Source organism: Sander lucioperca, chromosome 7 (assembly GCF_008315115.2).
Source record: "Sander lucioperca isolate FBNREF2018 chromosome 7, SLUC_FBN_1.2, whole genome shotgun sequence".
Classification (NCBI taxonomy): Eukaryota; Metazoa; Chordata; class Actinopteri; order Perciformes; family Percidae; genus Sander; species Sander lucioperca.
This window is the reverse complement of record NC_050179.1, coordinates 1,981,057-2,003,526: the sequence shown is the minus strand read 5'-3', so window position 1 is coordinate 2,003,526 and position 22,470 is coordinate 1,981,057. Positions and strand designations below refer to the sequence as shown.

General features: G+C 42.3%; 3 protein-coding genes across 4 annotated transcripts in view; all 3 read left to right on the top strand.

The window, feature by feature from the left end:
- The first annotated feature begins 535 nt into the window (after positions 1-535).
- Positions 536-9,163, top strand: panx2 (pannexin 2). 2 transcript variants are annotated; one of them, XM_031283196.2, is made up of 6 exons: positions 536-637; positions 3,275-3,992; positions 5,405-6,519; positions 7,183-7,318; positions 7,930-8,115; positions 8,391-9,163. In XM_031283196.2, exons 2-6 carry the CDS (start codon positions 3,764-3,766, stop codon positions 8,720-8,722), a joined length of 1,998 nt encoding a protein of 665 aa, XP_031139056.1. In that variant the 5' UTR covers positions 536-637; positions 3,275-3,763; the 3' UTR covers positions 8,723-9,163. The 2 variants fall into 2 exon arrangements, with proteins under 2 accessions (XP_031139056.1, XP_031139057.1); XM_031283197.2 differs by lacking the exon at positions 536-637 and adding an exon at positions 2,003-3,111.
- Positions 9,164-11,550: 2,387 nt separating this feature from the next.
- trabd (TraB domain containing) lies at positions 11,551-19,047 on the top strand. Its single transcript, XM_031283198.2, has 10 exons — positions 11,551-11,656; positions 12,208-12,248; positions 12,615-12,681; positions 13,470-13,636; positions 13,966-14,106; positions 14,408-14,518; positions 14,638-14,777; positions 16,312-16,484; positions 17,166-17,262; positions 17,365-19,047. Exons 2-10 carry the CDS (start codon positions 12,225-12,227, stop codon positions 17,558-17,560), a joined length of 1,116 nt encoding a protein of 371 aa, XP_031139058.1. The 5' UTR covers positions 11,551-11,656; positions 12,208-12,224; the 3' UTR covers positions 17,561-19,047.
- Positions 19,048-19,773: 726 nt separating this feature from the next.
- The window catches only part of selenoo1 (selenoprotein O1), an 8,743-nt gene continuing 6,046 nt past the window's right edge, over positions 19,774-22,470 (top strand). Inside the window, exons 1-4 of the mRNA XM_031283195.2 lie at positions 19,774-20,584; positions 21,044-21,247; positions 21,355-21,532; positions 21,899-22,029. Of these exons, the coding sequence (XP_031139055.1) occupies positions 20,031-20,584; positions 21,044-21,247; positions 21,355-21,532; positions 21,899-22,029 (1,067 nt within the window). The 5' untranslated portion in view covers positions 19,774-20,030. The remainder of the gene's footprint in view (positions 20,585-21,043; positions 21,248-21,354; positions 21,533-21,898; positions 22,030-22,470) is intronic.

Here is a 22,470-nt window from a genome sequence, read left to right as displayed (position 1 = left end):
ATCTACTCTCTACTAACTCGTCATACTCAATGACTTTGAATGACGCAAATCTTAACCTTTCCTGGTTTGCAAGTGTCTTTGCCAGTCCCACACTCATAGATGATGGTCAGCCTGGATACACCTATTAATAAGAGGGCCGGTGCCTAGTTAGGTTGTAGAGTGAATAACCAGCGGATTTGAATAGTGGTAGCCCGTTTACTCAACAACACTATATAGCCAAATCGAATTCCTTAGTCTCAAAAGTGATTTTAATATCCAAAGATTATAGTCATGTTATTATCCAATTATATCACTGTAACACTAATGTTCATATAGGAAAATGATTATAGAATGTGTGGGATATATCGATTTCTGCAGCGTAATTAAATGTGTCTTTCAGCATCTCCGCTCACACACACCACCTGTCCGTGTGAACGTGAATCTCGATCGCATTTATGGTGATGCGATGAACTAGAGAATCTTAATGCGTTATCTCATGCCTTGTTCCTGAGGAAGAGGCGGGGCAGGGAAGGGAGAGAGGAGCGGCTTGGAGGGAGGGGAGCTAGGGGGAAAAGGCGGAACAAACCGGATACATGTATAACTGCTCGCCCGCACTGCAGATTAACTCTTACCGTGCTGGAAGATGCAGCAAGACATGGTGAGTGGATTTTTTATCATTTCCCCCAATGCATGCACATGGCTCGTTTGTTAGCACCACAGAGTGAGTGTTGCTTTTCTGGTGCTAGTCTTTCCAGTGTGGGCAGGTGAAGCAGGCATTGAGCATCTTAAGAGACTCCGGCAGCAGGATCTCCTCTTCTCTCATGCACACTCAACACACACAGACACAGAGCAGCGCACACACTCTTATCACTTGATGTTTAGCAGCTCGTCCCTGGCTATTCGGGAGCTATCCGCCGCTCCGGTGCTGAAACGGCTCGTCATCTACAGGCAGCTGCAATCCACTGCAATGTAATGCCTGGTGGAAGTGTGGTCCTCCTGGTTGTGATTCTCCCAGCGTGCTGGACTCACAGACTCCTAGCTCAACACGGGCTAACTAGGACATGATGATCCTCTGGTGAAATGTTCCTGCAGTATTTCCATAGGGACTTACTGATCAGTCAAAAGTGAGAAAACAGTGAGGATAGGCTACTTTATGGTGTGTTTTTTTTTTTCTGTTTCACAATTAGCATAAAGTTGTATCTTTCTAAAAATGTATCATTGGTCTGCCATAGTTATCTGGTCAGATTTGTTTACTGGCTGCCTGAGATTAAGTTTCAGATCCATGCGCACTGAAAGTTCTTCCCTCTTCAGCCATCATCTAATTCATAATGCATGAATGGGGAGCAGGATGCTGTAGCCAAAGAATGTGGGATAGGCCGTTTTTACAGAAGCCATTTCGACATGTCATTGCAGGGCAAACACAGGCGTGATTAATAACATTAATTATAGCCCTGTTCCAGTCAGGTGGGCCAGAGCTGTGGTATGAGCTAGCATGCTAGCTCACTGGAATTTACTAAATCGAATGGGATCATAATCTGAGACCATTTGGTCAATTTCACCTGTGTTTACCCTGCAATGACATGTCAAAAGGACTGCTGTAAAAAGGGCCTATTGTCTCTCTAAACACTGGCAGCATCGCCCAACTGAAGGGCATTATCTGTTGGACTGCAGTTCCAATGGCTTACAGACATCAGTGCAGCCTCTAATCCAGCACTTAAAATGGGATGCTGCAACTTTAAATTATGCAAAGTGTATATCCTCTCTTCCTTTAGGGCAGTTTGAAGATGTGGATAAAGTTATCTTCACTGTCACCAGGCAGTATGTAGACAGAGCAGTGTCAAATCTGTACTGTATGTTATGGTTTCCCATAAGGGACATCGTGTTCTCTTTCTCAGGTATAACTCCAATCACTGCATGATGTCAGCATCAAATGATCAGTGTTTAGGATTTAGGGGATCTATTGGCAAAAATGGAATCAAATCTCCATAATTATGTTTTCATTAGTGTATAATCACCTGGAATTAAGAATTGTTGTGTTTTCATTAGCTCAGAATGAGGCCTTCATCAATTCTTCCAAGGAGCCAGCCATGTTTGCCATTCTACAGTAGCCCAGAACGGACAAACCAAACACCGGCTCTAGAGAGGGCCTTTTGTGTTTTTACATAACCTGAAAGCCACCGTAGGTTTTACTACACACTTGGAAAGGGAGGGCTGAGGGAAAGGGTATACAGTTGGTTACAATTTACAATCTGCAACCTCACCGCTAGTTCCAACAAAATCCTACACACTGGTCCTTTAACACATGCTGCTTTTAATCATTCTTATTTCATAGAAATCCTCTCCTTATGATCTTTCTCAACATGCGGGTGAGAGCACGCTTAGTGTCCCCTGTACTAATGAAACCACATCTCAAAGTTCCACTCCCCGAGATATTAAGTACACTTTCGGTCCCTGGATTAGAGGGCTTGGCTTTTAAGGATTTCATAGATGAGCTGTGTTTTTGCATAATTAGAAGAAAGTGAGAGGAAGGGCAGAAGGACTACAGTAATGGCGAGAGAAAGTAAAAGGGGAAGGAGAGTGAGAGGTTAAGGATTGTTGATGGGAAAGGTTGATGTATTTACACTCCTCACCGAGGACAATCACGTAACCTTCAAGTGAAATGAGCATGCGGCAGGAGCAGATTCCACCCTACACAAATACTGCACAAGCATAATGCATGCTCATGCATACATGCATACACACTCACACATGCACACACACACACACACACACTCACATCCCCCTGACACGTGTGGGTTCACCTGACATTCCAGTGGGAACACACTGTTCCACGGAGATAATGACCACCAGGAGTACAGAGAGGGTCAGTGGATGAATTGTGGAAAAAGCAGAGTCAGTGTTAAATTTGTTTTTTTGCTCAATAAATTCAGTTTTTATCAATTTCCGGTTAGCATACCCCCCCAGAGAATACATTTGCCTTTGAGTGTCCTTGCTTGATCAACGGCAAATACCCCCTCAGATGTGACCACATTCCCACGCTCCACTGTTCACGGAGCGAGGATTAGTCGTCCTCAGCCACTTGACTGCACTATAGAGGACAATGGATTGGAACAGAGAGCTTTCCTGAGGAAGGTGTGAGACACTACAAATTTACACTATACGGCTCCTTTGAAAGATGGTCGCACTAATTTTCTGTTGTACATAGAAATGGCATATTCTACCTCACTGGATTTTTTATTTTTTTTTTTAAATGCAAATAGTGTACCACCCTAACTGGGTTAATCTTTTCTTTCAGGACAGGATTGGTCAGAGCTTCTCCTTACCGAAGCTCACGTAACAACTCTTCAGCCAGCAATCACTCTTCCTGGGGATCGCAAGGACACCTCCTGAACTCAGCTCATTCCTCAACCTGCCACACAGACAGTGTGGACTGAGGCCAGGCACTGTAGAAATGGAGCGAAACATAGGGATGCACACCCAAGAGGCCGAGCGAGAAGTGTGCTTCTGAACGTTATGCCTGTTCTTCTAAAAGAGAAGAGCTGTGGGAAACTGTAGAAAATCCAAAGCTCCGAAGAACACAGACTTCCACAGTATGACCCGCTGCTTTCCCACGTATGGTGACAGGGGCTGAACTCGGCCACACATTGCTGTATGTGTGTGTGTGCCTGTGTGCGAGTGTATGTGTGTATCACACAGTGTTGAGGAGGTTTTAACTTCAGCAGGGAGTGTCTGGCCTCCCCTCCAGTCCAGAGGGAGGTGGTAGTGTGTGCCCTTTGTGTTCCGGATGCAGAACATCCTCGATCAAAACCTAGACATGGCTACGGCTTTACTCGCCGGCGAGAAGCTGAAGGAGCTGATCCTGCCCGGCTCCTCTCAGGATGAGAGGGGCGGGTTACTGGCTGGCCTCATGGTGCAGCTCAAACTGGAGCTGCCCTTTGATCGTGTTGTCACTATAGGGACGGTCATCATCCCCATCCTGCTGGTCACCCTAGTCTTCACGAGGAACTTTGCAGGTAAGAGTTCTGCCACAAGAGGGCGTTAATTGCCATAGGAAACTGCCAAAGCGAGGGTGTCTAAGTTACAACAGCAGCCGTTACCCCAGTAAAGTTTAAGATAGCCATGCTGTGTTTTTGTGTCTTTTGTGACAGACAGTTATAAGAAGAGATGTAAGTAGGAGATTAGGCAAGGAAGGAAAAGGAGCATTGACAAATGCATCGAAAGGAGCAGACAGAGACAGGGCTGGAAAGGGCTAGAAAGAGCAAGAAAAGCTAGATAGCAACTGGAGATAGGAAGGGGAGGAGGGAGGTTAGAAGGCTGGGTGTGACGGGAGAGATGTTAGTCCACTGCTGAGTCAGGCTCTCTGCATAGCAGCATCAACCATCTGGGACTGAGCGTTTAACTTTAGCAGCAGAAAGATGTGGGTGTTCAGACAAGTACTTTAGTATTCCCTCACTGGAAGTTTACAAAGATATTCAGGGCTTTGCCAAATCCTTTTTGGATGACTCAGCATCCTGCCCTCTGTGACTGAAACAAAGTAATGTCATTGCACATATCCTATATATTCTCTATTACCAGAAACATACTGTAACGTTATATATGCTGACTTTTGAAAATGACTTTTAATACACGTGATAAAGTTCATTAAAACCATGTGTGATATCAGATGTCACTGCACTTAGTTCAAAAGATTAAAAGTAGACTTGCTGCAGCCCTGAACCAGATAGAACTGATAGTGAACAACTTTGACAGGAAGGAGCGCTCTCACTTTCTTTATCTGAGCCGATATGATAGAGGCAGATCATCATTTCAAAAAGCAGTGTGAGTGTTATCAGAGGCACTGTGGACGCTTATACAAATGAAGCAGATTACATGCAATATATTCCCTAGAAAAATGTGAATGTGTGATTGAATTTGCATGTACTACAATAACTAAGAGGGAATATCAAACCCTAAGTTTAACCATATTATTATCTCCAGCACTATTTAGAAGTGAAATGAAGTTGAGAACTAAAGTTAAGTCTGTTTTAAACATCTGTGGCACTATGCAGAGCTACAGAATGGTCACATTTTGACTCATTGTACCCACTGTAGTTGTGTGCACATGCAGATATTTCAGGTATGTTTACCTTCTTTCACTTTTATATAAGGGGATTAGATACAATTGTTAAACTGGGGAATTTGTTAAAAACCCGTCTGTTTGTCTGACCTTGCATGTTTTCACATTGTCACGTCTTGCCAATACAATTCAAGAGCAAAATGTTTTAGCTATTTGGAGTGATGAGTGGAATTCTAAAAATAAGACCTTGAATGTAGCACTGTAGCATTCTTCTGTCAGCTAATATACTTAATTTATATTATGATATATAATCATCCAACTTGTTAAAGTCACGTTTGGGCTGATTCTTTCTATCTGTACTTTCCTCAGAGGAGTCCATATACTGTTACACACCACACAACTTCACCAGAGATCAGGCGCTGTATGCAAGAGGCTACTGCTGGACAGAGCTGCGGGACGCTGCACCTGGTCTGGAGTCTCACCTTTGGCCTTCATTATTTGAACACAAGTTCCTACCCTATGCCCTGCTGGCCTTTGCTGGAATCATGTACATTCCTGCTTTGGGCTGGGAGTTCCTTGCCTCTACACGGCTCACTTCAGAGCTCAATTTCTTGCTTCAAGAGATTGATAACTGCTATCATCGAGCCGCTGAGGGCAGAGCCCCAAAGATCGAGAAGCAGATCCAATCCAAAGGACCTGGCATAACTGAGCGAGAGAGGAGGGAGATCATAGAGAACGCAGAGAAGGAGAAAAGCCCAGAGCAGAACCTGTTTGAGAAATATTTGGAGAGACGAGGCCAAAGTAACTTTCTGGCTAAGCTTTACCTGGGACGCCACCTGGCTATTGTCTGCCTCAGTTCCATCCCCATTTCCTACCTGAGCGCCTACTATGCCCGCCAGAGGCAGAATGAGTTCACCTGTGCGCTGGGTGAGCCACCAGACACTAGCAGCTATCAAGAGCTGAAGCTCAGGGTCAACTGTAAGCTGCCTGCTGTGCAGCTGCAGCGCATCATGGCAGCAGTAGATATCGCTCTGCTCTGCACCATGAACCTCATCATCCTGATTAATTTGCTGCACTTGTTTGTGGTGCGCAAGTCCAACTTTGTATTTGACAAACTACACAAAGTTGGTATTAAAACGCGGCGACGCTGGCAGAAGTCTCAGTTCTGCGACATCAACATCCTGGCTATGTTCTGCAACGAGAACAGGGACCACATCAAGTCGCTCAACCGGCTGGACTTCATCACCAATGAGAGTGACCTCATGTATGACAATGTGGTCAGGCAGCTGCTGGCTGCGCTTGCACAGTCCAATCATGACGCTACACCCACTGTGAGGGACTCTGGGATACAAACAATTGATGCCCACATGGACCCCTCTGATCTTGGAGTGGGCGAGATGGCTGGGGAGCCGCTGGTCATCAAACGGCCCCGCAAGAAGATGAAATGGATCCCAAGCTCAAATCCTCTTCCTCAGCCGTTTAAGGTAAGGCAGCTGCCTGAGAACTATTGCCATGGCTCCATTTGTAATTCATCAACATTCATTCAGCATCAATGACAGCAGGAGGGAAAACAATCTAAACCTGCTGTCCTCTAGAAACAGAATAATACTTACTACAATACGTTGTTCACTGGAGAACAGCAGTTCAAATAAACATGGACTGGCTGTGTGTCTGTTCAAAGTGTTTCCAACTCATACTCATAATAAGGGCTCAGGAAGTGGTCCGCAGCTGAAGTTTAAAGATGCAGTAGGTAAGACTTATAAAACTAACTTTCTGTCATATTTGCTGAAACTGACCCTATGTTCCAGTAGAACTACATGAAGCAGGTAATTTAGAAAAAAATCCAGCTCCTCTAGCCTGTAGTGCAATTTGCAAAAATCCACCGCTCCCTGTTCAGATGCACCAATCAGGGCCAGGGGGGGTGTCTAACTGCGTGTCAATCACTGCTCATGCACACGCATTCATTCTCCCTTGTGGGGGGATGGGCTTAGGAGACCGTTTTGGGCTTTAGCAGAAAGGCGGGAGGGACTGAGAAGTTGTCGATGTTCAAATTCTTTGGCTAAGTCCTGGATCTTCACAATCCTGCCTACAGCACCTTTAAGCTGTGATATAATGACCTGTCTTTGTGTTTTCTGTCTTTTGTAAAGGAACCTCTTACCCAGACACGTGTGGAAAATAACGCCAAGCCTGAAAAACCCAAACCAGTCAGACGAAAGGCACTAGCAGACAGCTTCACCGCACCACTTCTGGATACCAAGAGCACACAATATCCTGCAATAAAAAGTATGCAGTACTATGAACATGTGAACGTTTTCATTTAAAGGAGCTGCACTCGATATTCAGCACATTAATATAGCAGTAAACAACAATTTGCTATGTAAAGACATAGTGGAGTAATGGCGTCCTGAGCAGAGAATGAAGTCACACTCCCTCTATGCGTGTGTTGTGCATGTGAGGGCCTTGTGTGTCTGTATCAGAGGCGTCTGTATTTGACAAGTTGGGGATTGATCTGTGAGAGTCGTGTGTAGAGGCAATCCCAGAATGCTTTTTATTTTGAATATCAAGTACAGCCCTTTTAAACCTGTGCTAATTAATATTACTATATTAACAATTGATCAAATGACGTGAAAATGTGTTATGTGAAAGGGATTGCTCGTAGAGCCAAACCCACAGATAGTCATCAGCAGTATTGGCTGATAACTATATAGTATTGTCTTTTTTTCATCTTTCAGTTAATTGTTTTGGTTTTACAGCCCATCGCTTTACTGTTTTGGTTCATAGTCACAGCGTTGTTTCCAGCAGGCAGTTGTTTAAACATACTAACTTGGATGTACTGCTTTTTTTACGTTATGTTCTTCCTTCTTTTAAGTCAGACTTTTGATTTTCAATCGTAGATTTGAGTGGGATGGAGAAAAAGCACACTCGCAACTTCTCTCTGGACGTCCACCCATACATGCTGACCATTCGTAAGCCCAAGGTGGAGGCCACAACCGCAGAGCCTCTTCCCTCAAAGCACAACATGGATACAGTGTACCTCGAAGGCACACACACTGTCGTTCATGTGTCTGGTGCCATTACAGGTAAGCCTGATATTTCGTTCAGACTCTTGCACTTTCTGGTTCAGGGATCGATTTCACCATCTCATCTAGATGTACCTTGCATTAGCCTGCAACCACATCTGCATGAATATTGCTAATGCTACCTTCCATGATGGCCAATCAGTCTTATCGTGCAAACAGTGCTGACCTTTGAAAAAGTATAGAAGATGGGATTGTTTTCATACTCTTACATTTCCATTTGAGACTTTGACTATCTCCTCTCTACCCTGTCTGGTATTTTGTTTTTGTCTCTTCAGAAACTAAGATTTGCTCTCCACAATCCACCAACACTGCCTTTTCTACGGTGACCCTGCCCACCACTACTTACGTGAATGGTGTGAGCCCTAACCCTCCTTCCAGTGAGGACGCACTCAGTCCCAAGTCCTCTCCTCCTCCTCCTCCTTCTCCAAGGGAGCCTCCTACCCAGACGGAAAACCCTGAGCGTCAGCCACCACCCCTGACCAGAGCCCCTACACACCAGCTGCTGAGTATACATCACACTCTTTTTGAGGAAGAAGAGGATGAAGAACACCGCAGGGACAGACTGGCAGAGAGACCCGGGGAGCTCATCGCTGCTGGGGAATGTTAAAGGAAGAGAAGAAGAGGGACGCCAACCGAGATTTCTTCTCCCTGACACTACACTCACATGACCACCATGTCGATCACCTTCTATCAACAGCCACCTCTGCTCTTTAAATGAACTCACACACTTCTGTGATGGGTGGATTGGACAGTGAGGACATGACATGGAACTCTAGTAGTCGTAAAAGGCTAAATGGCTGAACTTTTAGATGGGAAAATTAAGGATAAGACAAACGTTTGTGTATTTCATAATGTTGACAAGAGCATTGCTGTCGGAAATGATGTCACATTCATGTCTCAGGATGACTGTGTACAGCTAAACACCCTCCAATGAAACCAGCAGTGATTTAATTCAACAGGGTGCTACAGTGCAGGGTCATACAGCTATATGAAGAAGGCTTGAAAAGAAAAGATGAGCAGCAATGAAAGATCAGTGAGCTTTCCAAAAAAAAAAAAAAAAAAAAAAAATGACCCACACCTTAGAGATGCATATCTGCAAAGAAGACTGCATTATAGCTTCAAGCAAAATGTATTTTAAACATGTATGATAACGCTTAGTCCCTTTATCCCAATAGCCAAATAGAAAGGTAGCTCATGCAATACAGTTGAGATCTGCACAATTAATATGCAAAAGATCACAATATAATTGTGGCAATAATGTATGTGCTTACAGCATCATATTTCACAGAACACTATACATGTATAGACACTGTATATGACTCAGTGTTTGTGGGGTGTTTAAAATATGACACACGTTTCATGGCTTTATCATTGCCATTTCACCGTTGATTAGGAACGTGTATCAGATCTTGACTCCACTATATTTGCACGGCATTATTTAATAGGTAAATTGGCGTATTATATAAAGGGACGGAAAAGGCTACAATGAAAGGGTGGTGTTGGGAGATGACATGCAACTACAATATTGCTCAAAGAAACTGTCAGATATGTCTATATATCTATGATAGAAATGCAGTGATGTGGGTGTTTTCTTCTTGAAGACTATAAAAGCAGCTCTAATGTGATGAATGGAGCTGGTCTCACTGGTAAAGTATGTAACTTTTGTGTTCTGCTGGCTTCTTGTGGGAGTGCTGTGATGTGAAGTGAATGAAGTGATGAGTAGATGTTAAATCCTTACTCCCTTGAAGGTTTATTACGTGATGACTAAGCTTTTGATTGCCATCTGCTGTCTCCGACACAATCTAAATTTCTTTCAGTAGTTCTGCCCTGTCTCACATTGTGCCAACATCTGCTTTGAAGGATTTCATAGTTAGAATAGTTGGTCTTAGTTATTTGCAATAGAAACCAAGCATTTAAGACATGTAAGTACTTTTCACAGGGAACGAGTGAGTGGACAAGGGGATGGGTGCCTACCACGACCTCTCCATATGCATTTCTTGCAGATGCATAGGCCTAGGGCTGCACAATTAATTGAACATTAATCGCGATCACGATTTTGGCTTAAATGAAATGAATCGACTGCTGGTCGATATTGACTTTTTAAATACATGCTCCGCTCATTAAAAGATTCCGCTGCATATCAAATCAAGTGCTTCCTAAACTAACAGCTTGACTCTGGAAGGACTCAGTCAGACAGTGCCCCGCCAGCAGTGGCATTACACACGGCCGATCACTGTTAAATCGCCTGTAAACGACACCAGGCTGCTATAGAATAACAACACAGACCTCTACACACATCAGACTGCTCGGCTATAACTCGACAGACATTTCTCCGTTCTTTGCTGGGATGGACGGCATGCTGCAGTGTGTCAGTGTAAATGACAGTAAATACTCACACTGAGCTGAAATGGAAACAATGCGCTGCAACACGCATCTTTGCATTTAGAAATAACGGTATTATTTTGAAGGATTCTGTTATTCATATATATATAACACCTACTACTATATATATATAACACCTACTCAATGAGCGAGTATCCAAATAGTACTTATTTATAACAGTACTTATTTTGATGCAAAGATTTGTACATTAGCACGAATGTAGCACACCATGGAAGTGAAAGCGGTGCTCTGTTTATTTAAATGTGAAAGTGCAATAAAAATATTTTGTTCCTAAAATCAATGAATAATCGTGGTAATCGTGATCTCAATATTGATCAAAATAATCGTGATTATCATTTCGGCCATAATCGTGCAGCCCTACTGCATAGCCTACATGATTATACAGGAACTTTAATAAAGAAACTACCTTCACTGATTTACACAGCAAAATGACATCTACATTAGTGCTGTTGGCAGGGGCTTTCCTACAATATTAGGTAGACCTACAGTTTGCATACTACACTCATCTTTTTTTCTGTGGCATCCAATAAGCATACTTGTGATGAGAGACAGCAATTTCCCCCACTTCAAGCATCCAATTATCGTTTGGTGGAAATAACAAATGATCCATTGTCATGACACAGGTTGGCTCAGAATCCCCTTGTTAAACTGCTCAAGCACACTAAATGCATCGCACTTTAAGACTTGTAGTACGAGTGTGTGTGTGTGTGTGTGTGTGTGTGTGTGTGTGTGTGTGTGTGTGTGTGTGTGTGTGTGTGTGTGTGTGCGTGCGTGCGTGCGTGTGTGTGCGTGTGTGTGTGTGTGTGTGTGTGTGTGTGAGAGAGAGAGCATGTTATATGTTGGAACACAGCACTGCTTACAACTGATTTTAACATTGAGACGGTAAATCTGTGACAGTCTAAATGCTGGTGGAAAACGTAGAGAAAAGACTCTAGACTTTGATTGTACTGTGTCAAATGTTATAATGGAAAGTATTTAAAAACATTTTCACTATAAAAAATAAAAAAAATTATGTGCGCGTCCCAACAATCAATGACTACATGTACCAGAATGCACTGCGGCTGTCAGATTCAGCCGAACACTAGTAATGCTGTACGGGCGAGGAGCATACTGACGTAGCTACGGACTGACTTGCACAGTAAGTTGTTGATATTTCTTTTTAAACAACTATCGTGTATATGACCAACTATCTTGTACTTGGTAATGGCAGCATCTGTTGTGAAATTGTTCTGTTTCAACGTATATGATTTGACGAAATTCTTACCCGGACTTGCTAGCCTAACGTTACATTAGCCTGATTAGCATCATCCGGGTAGCTAGCCAAACCGATGAGTCCTCCAGTTCCAGTAAATACCTGGAAGTAACGTTAGCTATAGTAAACTGCCCCCCGGCAAGTCACTGCTTCTTTAACTGTGCTAACCTCTTGTGTTATTAACATTAACCTTTTGTCGTAATGGTGGCTTCGTCGGAGGAAACGTTAACTCTTTAATTTACTAATAAATCAGTGACAGTCACCACTTTTACCATTAACGTTAACGTTACAGCGTTACAATTTCTCGCTGCGTTTAACCGTAAAGCAACGTCAGCAGTCAGTAGGATGTAACTTACTGTAGCCCAGCTAGCTGTGAGTCCGTGAACGTCTCACTGCTCAGCGGTAACGCATGTCTTCCTGCTCTTTGCCACACGCAGCTTTCAGTGCTTCAAACATGGATCAAGACAACAATTCAGAGGTTTGTAACACTTACAATCCTTGTGTTTTTGTGGGAGAGAGAGAGAGAGAGAGAGAGAGAGAGAGAGAGAGGGAGGGAGGAGATGTTTTTTTACTGATGTTTTGCCAGATGTCCTGCTCACACTGGGGTAAGAGAGGACACACTGAACAGCTGTTTTAGTATGATGTAGTCCGTGTAAAAACACATGTTATTCTGTTGCTTAAATAGTTTTTCAACCATTGCAATTTTAACTTGCCCTGAGCAGTTACCTAATTATGTGCAATCAGCCCGTCTTTCTCAAACTGGCTAGACTGGACAGAAATCTCTTCAATTTGCCCTAATGTAAACATGCCCTAAAATATTGTTTGCTATCTTGATGTCTGACAGGATGAGTCAGTCGGCCCATCAGAGGACCCTTCAGAAGAGGAACTGCCTTGTCTACCTCCAGGGCTCTGTAAGTTGTTGTACTTCATCAGAAAGATTGTGTTATACATTTTTAATTTTAAGTGACTGTTTGCCATATCATGTCTCTGTTATTCAAAATGTCATATATTATATAACATATTTTAAAACAAATTAGTCAGAGACTAGATAGTTTATCAACCTGACAGTTCATGGCAGCAGCCTGTTCATTGTCATTTCTACTTTGAATAGTAAATGTGCATGACACAATAATGAAACAAATGCAGAGACTTGCTACTTTTTTTACTGAAGCAATGGTAGATTATCGTCACATAAAATAACACATCGTACTTTCAAAATGCAGTTTTTCCAGAAACATATACGTGTCCTAATTTCTTTGATACTGTCTTGACTAATAGTCTACTAGACTTTTTTTGTGCATTTTTTCCAGATCACAGACCGTATATAAAAAGCTATTGTATGCTAGGACCTTTCTGGTGTGCATGTAGTCCTTAGACTTAGTCCTTAGTTCCTTAGTCTAAAGTTTCCTAAACAGCTGTAACTTAACTCTCCTCCATCATTAGCAGATATGCTGCTTGTGTTAAAAGGACTGGGATGGAAATTGTTCTAATTATAGCTAATGCTTTAAAGAAAAAATATAAAACTATACAAAATTGCTAAATTAAAATATATCCTTTCTTTATATATCATATAAGATAACGAACATAGAATACTTTTAGGACATTCATTCATTCATTCAACCTTTATTTATACTCGATATATTCCTCAAACACTATAGTTGTCCTCTTGTAATATTCTGCCTCTGTTGTTCCTGTGTAGCGGATGGTGAAGCAATGGAGCTGCTGTGGCAGTTAAGATCCCAGCGCCGCCAGGCGTCTCCTGAGCTCCCAGAGACAGTGAGCATTCTCACTGCCCCTGACGGCAGCATCCTATACCTGGTTGGCACTGCCCACTTCAGTGACAGCAGCAAAAAGGATGTGGCCACGGTGAGCCAATGAGAATTAACGACAAGATTTGTACAGTACGCTATGCCGCGTTACGCTCTTTTAAAATGTGATATGCTGTGAATTGTCAGTAAAATAATGGAGTAACTCCGTGAATGTGGAGTAGCACCTTGAAGATTAGTTGGCCCGCCTGTATATACTGTAATTAGTTTGGCATTCCTCTTTTTTTTTTTTTCATATTGATTTTTTTGTTTTTACTTCCTCCCTCACTGCTCATTTGCTATTTCTCTCTTTCTTACCCTGTTATGCTCTCTTATTCTGTCTCTGTCTGTTATTTAACATACCCATTGCTCTTTCTCTGCCTCACACAGACGATCCGCGCTGTGCAGCCAGATGTGGTGGTGGTGGAGCTGTGCCAGTACAGGGTGTCTATGCTGAAGATGGACGAGAATACACTGCTGAGGGAAGCCAAAGACATCAACCTGGATAAGGTTCAGCAGGCCATCAAACAGGTCAGGCTTTCAGAATGAACAGTGGCAGTAGTGTGAAAAACAGCAAGGGCAGATAAAAATGGAGAAAGGCCTATATGCTCTGAATGAGGCGGTAATGATGTTTTGGAATTTGAACCCACTGTTATCCTATAATGGGAAGAAACTGAAGGGACTTGTGTACTACTATCAGTTTATTTAAGAACACGCTTACATGAAAAGACCACCGAATGCATCTATGTATTATCTATTATATCTGTATTATCTATCTATCTTTGTATCTGGGTTTGTGTAAAAGCTTATTTGTGTCCCCTGTGTTTGTCAGAATGGGCTGATGTCTGGCCTCATGCAGATTCTCCTGCTCAAAGTTTCAGCTCACATCACAGAACAGCTGGGCATGGCTCCTGGAGGAGAGTTTAGGGAGGCCTTCAAAGAGGTGAAACATACACAATATATTTAAATACACGTGTGTGTATATATAATAAAATAAAGAAACGGTAGGTTTCAGTTTTTTGTGTTCCATTTGATTTCTGTAATTTTTTTTTTTCCACACAGGCTGGCCGAGTGCCGTTCTGTAAATTTCACCTTGGGGACAGGCCGATCCCCGTGACGTTCAAGAGGGCCATCGCAGCTCTCAGTCTGTGGCAGAAGGCCCGTCTGGCGTGGGGTCTCTGCTTTCTGTCAGACCCAATCAGGTATAAGCTCACCTTCGTCCCTTTTTGTCATACCACACAGCGTCGTCATCCTGTCTTTCTATATACAGTGAGGAAAGTAAGTATTTGAACACCCTGCTATTTTGCAAGTTCTCCCACTTAGAAATCATGGAGGGGTCTGAAATTGTCATCGGAGGTGCATGTCCACTGTGAGAGACATAATCTAAAAAAAAAAATCCAGAAATCACAATGTATGATTTTTTAACTATTTATTTGTATTTCTAAGTGGGGGAACTTGCAAAATAGCAGGGTGTTCAAATACTTATTTTCCTCACTGTATATCTATTATCAGACACTGCTGTTTAAAAAAGAACAGAAATGTTCTATACTATATTTATATGTCCCGAAGTGATCCACATGATGGGCGTGCCTTAGCAAAATTATAAAAAGGGAGTTAAAATGTAAATGCTAGATATTGAAGAATTGTGAAATTTGGGGGAACTGTGTTATCGGTAGCAAATATTTAGCTATGAGCAATTTTTGCCTGGAAGAAAATGCCTCCTAATTATATGTGTGAGCATCATGGCTTGCTGTCTATCTGCGTGTTCTGTGTAGAACTAGGGAACGTGCGCCCGCACACATTTTACAGAGTACGTGCAACTCTGCCAATTTTTTTTTTAACTGCTGATTAGGGGTGCATGATATATCGACTCAATATCGTTATCGTGATATCACGTTGCACAATATTATATCGAAAGTGTCGTGATAAGTATGCAATATTTAGTTTATTTTGTGGAGCGCTGCGTCCCGTCCGTTGGCTGTGTGGCTCAGTTGTGTTTGATTTAGAGCCCGCTTGGAACGCTGTAATGATCATCATTTCATTGGCCAGTTACCGTACCACTTGCACATGTTAGAACACGTCAGCGCACGGGACCACTACGTGACTAACCCTATGGAGCGTACCACGCGTGTGCATATTTCGACAGAGTGACAGTGTAAGTGAAGAAATAGATAGAGACAACAAAACGGAACGAATCAGAGAAGCGAAAGAAAAGTTGTGTCCTGTTCTCTTTATTTATTTTATACTGTCCAACCAGTAAAACATGTCCTGTTCTGTAGACATGGTCCTTATTTATTTATTCATGTTGGACCAGCCCAATATGACAGTCAGTTGAAATAAACCTTGTGTTGTAAGAACACTTGTTTTATTTGTTATGAATCTATTTCGATGCGTTTTCCCGTAACATTTGACATAGGTTTAAAAATATCTAAATTTATATCGATATCGCAATATTCATAACGATATCGCAATATCACATTTTGTTAATATCGTGCAACCCTACTGCCGATGTCTGTGAATTCTGACTGGAAGCTTTCTGCATAAAGGGATTTGGGGGTGGGGGGGGGGATCATGCATGCTGCATGCATGCTGCATGCAAAAAATGTTTACTTTGTTCCTCATTCTTTACTTTATACTGTCATCACCAAAATACTGTGTGAACAGCAAACCAAAAATGTCTTCCACTTCCTATGTTGACCACCAGCGTTTGTGTTGGACTGTGTTTCATGTTTTTAGTAAAGAGGACGTAGAGAAGTGCAAACAGAAGGACCTGCTGGAGCAAACCATGTCCGAGATGATCGGCGAGTTTCCTGCTCTTCACCAGACCATCGTGGCTGAAAGAGACATCTACCTCACGCACACGCTCCGCCAGGCTACACGCTGTGTGGAGGCCCCCCGTAATGCCCAGAGTGCGTATTATACTGTTCAATAAGCTAGCGATCCCATCGTTCTTAGTTGTAGATTTGTAGCTCAATACTCCGTTGTTTTCCTCCTTGACAAGTACTCTATGTTCTTCATAAGTATGGCTTGATGCATGCATATAGTTTCATTCACATCATAAAATTCTGCTTTGTCAATTCATTTAGTTGTTTTGCTCAACATTGCTCATAAGAATTAAACATTACAATTGTTAGAATTGTACTTTTTAAATTTTTTAAATTGGTTATAAAATTGTTGCGTAATTAACCGACCAGTAATGACAATGTGGTTTCAGTGCAACAGAGGCTGTTGATGGAAATGCTGAGTCATATTGTGTAAAAAAACGGGGTGACATTTTTAACTTAATTTCACAGAAAGAGTGGGACATTTTCACTGAGCTTAAAAGCAAATTTTGCATCCATGGTGAGACCACTGGAGTTCATGCTCTGTGAGTCATATTGTCCATGTTCAGCAGCGCGTTTGGTCTGGATAATTTATGCATTGTGAAAAAGGGAAGAATGCAAACATTCATGACATACTTTTTCAGTCAAGAGGAAACCTGTGGTTTCTTACATAGTGATAGAAATATAATAAGTGTTGATTGTTTATGCAACAGAAAATGTTTTACTCTTTTCTTTTCTTTTTTTTTTTTTTTAAATATAAATATATAGAAGTGCCTGCTGTGGTAGTGGGAGTTGTAGGGATGGGTCATGTCCCTGGCATAGAAAGAAACTGGGAGAAGCAGCTCAACATAAGTGAAATCATGAGGTAAGTTTTATACATTACAGATGGTCAGTAATAGAAACATACTGTAACTGTGGCTTAACAATTCCACAGCTGCTCAATAGTGTCTGTCTGTCTCTTCCTCAGTGTTGCGCCTCCCTCACGTTTTGGCTGGGTGTTGCGCACCGTCCTAAAGGGTGTCATGATGGGAATGCTGGGATACGCCTGCTACCGAGCTGGAGGGAGTTTAGGTAGAACCCTGCTATCTTTACCTGCAGTCCAATCTTTACTGGAGACTCTGCGGCCAGCCCCTGCTCTAAGCCAACAGGGACGCGACCTTTGATCGATTAAAACAATGCATTTTTCACCAATGGCCTTAAAAACAGGGAGTGACGCTGGAGAAAAGGTTTCACCAGCCCACACTATGAACTAACAAGGACCCCAGGGGGTTAAGAGCCTCCCACCTCGTATTGATGTCCCTGTAGACGCAGCAGGGCCGTACTGCCAAAGAATCCACGACAGTACTCTTCGTTTTCTTTCATATTTTGTGCAAATTATGTATTTTGTAAAGTTAACAAATGCCAATAATTCCTTTTGAATCGACTTACCCCCACCATTGCTTTAAATGACAGTTTTCTTATTTGACAAGTATCATTGGAATCCTCTCCAGTCACGTGCCCCCTTATTCCTTCCTCTCTTTTTTTTTTTTTGGTGCCAGCCAGCATTTTAGGTAATTGGCCCATTTAAAGTCCAGCACTTTATAAGAGAGTCTTGTACTGTACATGCAGCCTATGTAAGGGAAATATGAGTATACTATCAATACTCCTTAATCATAAATATAATCTAGGAATAATCTTGGTGCATGGAGTGATCCTCGTGGTGTGAGGTAAATGTCAGAAATGTCTGAATTGGAAGGCTGACCACCATTTTCCTAATTCTTGATCTTCTATTTGAAATGCATATTCTTGAAAACTCACAAAGACACAATTATTTCCCATGTGTACGGCCCTGCCCACATCAACAGACAAGTGCCTCATATTGCAGTAGTAAGGGCTAATGGTAAACTAAATGGAATGGCAAAAATGTGTTATATCCATCTTACGTATACTACAACCAAATGGTCCATGCAGTTTTTCTAATAATCGCTCTTTCTATAATTATATGATAGGCCTGTTTTATAAAATAGTGTTGCCCTAAAAATAGACCGTCTAGTTTGTGTTGTCTTGGCTTCAGTTGAAATGGCCCCTTCACCCACTTCATTTTATGGTCAGTCATACATCAGGACGGGATTAAATGTGCCTCAGGATGAGCAATGCATTTATCTTTGATTGTACCTCCAATATGAGGCACCCTCACATATTGGCTATAAATTGCTGCATCTGTGAGTAAGGATTCATACTTGACACAAAAATATGCATCTTGTACAGAAAGACATCTCTAAAAACCTCCGCACGGAAACATTGCCGTTCAGCGCACCAGCTGTTGGTACTTTTATGATATATGCATTATCACTTGCCAGTCTGATTGTAAAATGGGATTTAGATGAAGAAAAAAAAATTTGATTGTTTCTCTCAAATTCATTATTGAACTTGACTGTAATGATTTCTCAGTGGAATTCCCATCAATGGAAATCTGTTACGGACTTGTTTTGACTACTATGAAAGAAACTGACCGTTTAGATTGGTCAGAGTTGGGAGCTAAAGCCTTACACTGCTATCACTGCTGCCTTTGACCCTCAGATTGCATCCTCTGCTGAGGCTTTATGTTACCACCACTGACATGTATCCATCGTACAGAGCATCTTATTGCATATGTTAAAAAAAAAAAGAAATGGCAAGATGACATCCCTGGAGCTTTGTTATGAGGGAAATGTCACAATAAATTCAACAGCCACAACAATGTGTTTACATGGTTGCAAGGCCATAAACCAACCATCAAATTCCAGGTATTTACAATCTTAATTTTAAGTGTTTTTTGTTGTGCAGTACTGGAATTATTAGATTATAGTGCATTAATAAGAGATATGAAAGGAGTTAATTTGCTCTCTTTAATTTTCGAAATGGTCCAATGAACTAATATGGGACTTATTATTTAAAAACATAATTCAACCACTTGCAAGTCATCCACACAGTCATCAGTTGTCTTGCTTCAGTAAGAGGCAATGATATTGGGAACAGATGTAGTCACACCTCTCAGTCCCTCAGCAGTAGAATACAGTCAAACTTTAACATTGTGTGTCTGTCTCAATCCAGCATCATTTCCAAAGGTTTGATTTCCCATTTTGTGTTTAAGAATTGCCAAGTGAAAACTATGAATGCCTGTATTTGCTGTAAGATGTGTTTCCACCATACCCTTGTGTGGCATCATTGTTAACAAACTAAACATAAAATCTATACTTCTGTAATGAATTATTAAAAGATTTTAAGTAAATGTAAACTATTTGCCTCAAAAATGTTGCTTCTTTTTGCTCAACCCTGTTGCATTACATTAGCTGCTAAGATTTTAATGCAACAGTTTCCTATGGACTAGACTGCGGTCATTTTGTTTTATTCAAATAATGTATGTAACTTTAGCTGTATATTTTGGATTCAAATAATGACGATAACGTTATTATCTCAACCTTTTTAAATTACTTTGACATTGATTTTAGTTTCTGCCGAAATAGTTCCTACTTTACTGCGTGTTTCCGGACAATTAATGATGTAACACAGTCTGTCTCGCAAACATCCGCTGTAGTTTGCAGGATTATGAAAGCATGACTAGTGACTACAGTGTATCTGCGCCAGTGTAAATAGCCAGATGGCCCTGTTTGGATGGCTTATTTAGGACCTCGGCTGGGACAGTCACGCATCTTTATCCCCTGTGTGTCCGCATTCAGACTCCTCGGTACGGTCGGGATGGCTGACATGGGTCTGGCGATGAGTCGTTCCCCGCTGGAGCGGCTCGACTTCGACAACGTCGCCCTCAAGAAACTTCCCCTGGACTCGTCCGAGGAACCCGGGGTGCGACAGGTGAAAGGAGCGTGTTTCTCTCTGGTGAAGCCGCAGCCGCTGACCAAGCCTCGGTTCGTGGCTGTGTCACACGAAGCCCTGGCGCTGCTGGGGCTCAACGGAGAGGAAGTCATGAACGATCCGCTCGGGCCAGAGTATCTTAGCGGATCCAAAGTCATGCCCGGATCCGAGCCCGCAGCTCACTGCTACTGCGGCCACCAGTTCGGCCAGTTCGCCGGGCAGCTGGGCGACGGGGCAGCCTGTTACTTGGGGGAGGTGAAGGTGCCACCCGGCCAAGATCCCAAACTGCTGCGGGAAAACCCGAGCGGCCGGTGGGAGATTCAGGTGAAAGGAGCTGGATTGACTCCTTTTTCCAGGTACCGGGGGTTGTTGTTTTTTTGAGTCAGATTGTGTTAGCAATATTATTTTGCCTAAACTCTTTGTATGAAAAAAAAAAAAAAAAAACTAGGGCTGGGCAATATATCAATATTATATCAATATCGTGATATCGGACTAGATATCGTCTTAGATTTTGGATATCGTGATATAACATAAGTGTTGTCTTTTACTGGTTTTACAGGCTGCATTACAGTAAAGTGATGTACTTTTCTGAACTTACCAGACTGTTCTAGCTGTTCTAGCTGATCTATTATTTGCCTTGTTCCCACCATGTAAGCTATACAGATCATTTAAAAGAGCAGATGTGGTTGAAAAGTGTCAGATGAGTAGAGGGACTGTTACACAGTTTAGATGTGGGTTGTCCAGCATAACTATCTGGATAATCAGAAAAATGTACCTTTTTCTTTGTGACGATCTATCTAGTCTGTCCTCCATAGAACAGCTGATGGGCGCAAGGTCCTGCGCTCCAGTATAAGAGAGTTCCTGTGCAGCGAGGTGATGTTCTTCCTGGGTGTTCCCACCACCAGAGCAGGCTCCGTGGTGACCTCGGACAGCAGGGTAGTACGAGATGTGTACTACAGCGGGAACCCTCGCCATGAGAGGTGCTCTGTGGTCGTCCGAATTGCTCCCACCTTCCTCAGGTGAGTCAGTGCACACGTTGTCCCCCCGTCCATCTACGGTGGGTGTCTGAGCTTCTCGAGAGGCAAACGCAAGAGTTGTTTGTCTTAGTTCTGCGCTCTCTGAGCAGGTTTGGATCCTTTGAGATCTTCAAGCGCGCCGACGAGCACACAGGCCGCCAGGGTCCCAGCTACGGACGTGATGAGATCCGAGGTCAGATGATGGATTATGTCATTGAGATGTTTTACCCTGAGATCCAGCAGAATCACCCAGATAGGGTGGAGAGGAACGTGGCTTTCTTCAAAGAGGTCAGGGCTCACTCTCTCCCATGTAAATGTACACATACAAATTTGAGCCAGTGAAATTGCACTTGGGTAATGAATATAGGGCTAATATGTTTTCCTAGGTTTACTCAAAGTAAGTAGCCAATTCAAGACCTGACCTTACAGTTTGAAGCCAAGAACATTTGGATCCTCTTATCCTGTTAAGCTGCTGTGGATGGTTCAGGGACTTGTGCTGAGTCACTGTGACATGCTCAATATGAGATTAGGCATTAAACTCTGGATAGATACTTTTTGACATTTTCCTCATCTAATTAGTAAGAAATTGCAGATATTTTTGGAAATACAGTACAACCCTCTAATGTTAGATTACCGTCTTCTCCCTGTTTGTAGGTGATGCTGCGCACGGCTCGACTGGTGGCTCTGTGGCAGTGTGTAGGTTTCTGCCACGGAGTCCTGAACACAGACAACATGAGCATCCTGGGACTCACGCTGGACTATGGTCCATACGGCTTTATGGACAGGTTAGACATTTGCAGAGTGTTTTTGGCCAGTTGGTCTGAGTTGATCCTGCAGTCATTCTGTTGGTCCTGTATGGTTTATGGTTATTTAATATTTGAGTCAAAAGAGCTTTCTTTTGCTGCAGCATAGGGCTGTGCAATTAATCAAAATTGTAATCGTGATTATGATTTTGGCTCATAAACTATTATTTTGCACATAAAGTTTAGCAGCTAAACTCTTATTTTATCTTGTGTTCTGAATGTTCAAACGGCAAAAGTATTAAGGGAAATTTCACAGCTCTAGGGGTTTTCACTGTTGATCTGTTTCACTTTTTTTCAAGTTCAATAAATGCAATGAGTAATCGTGTAATCGGGATTTCAATGTTGACCAAAATAATCGTGATTATGTTTTTTTTCATAATCGAGCAGCCCTACTGCAGCAGCCTCATCATCATCATCGTACAG

Bases quoted from the DNA above. Each gene is read 5' to 3' on its own strand.
- panx2 (XM_031283196.2), top strand. From the start codon at position 3,764: ATGCAGAACATCCTCGATCAAAACCTAGACATGGCTACGGCTTTACTC. The intron at 7,319-7,929 runs GTATGCAGTACT...TTTCAATCGTAG, and splicing joins ACAATATCCTGCAATAAAAA to ATTTGAGTGGGATGGAGAAA. The intron at 8,116-8,390 runs GTAAGCCTGATA...TTGTCTCTTCAG, and splicing joins TGTGTCTGGTGCCATTACAG to AAACTAAGATTTGCTCTCCA.
- trabd (XM_031283198.2), top strand. From the start codon at position 12,225: ATGGATCAAGACAACAATTCAGAG. The intron at 13,637-13,965 runs GTGAGCCAATGA...TGCCTCACACAG, and splicing joins GCAAAAAGGATGTGGCCACG to ACGATCCGCGCTGTGCAGCC. The intron at 17,263-17,364 runs GTAAGTTTTATA...TCTCTTCCTCAG, and splicing joins AACATAAGTGAAATCATGAG to TGTTGCGCCTCCCTCACGTT.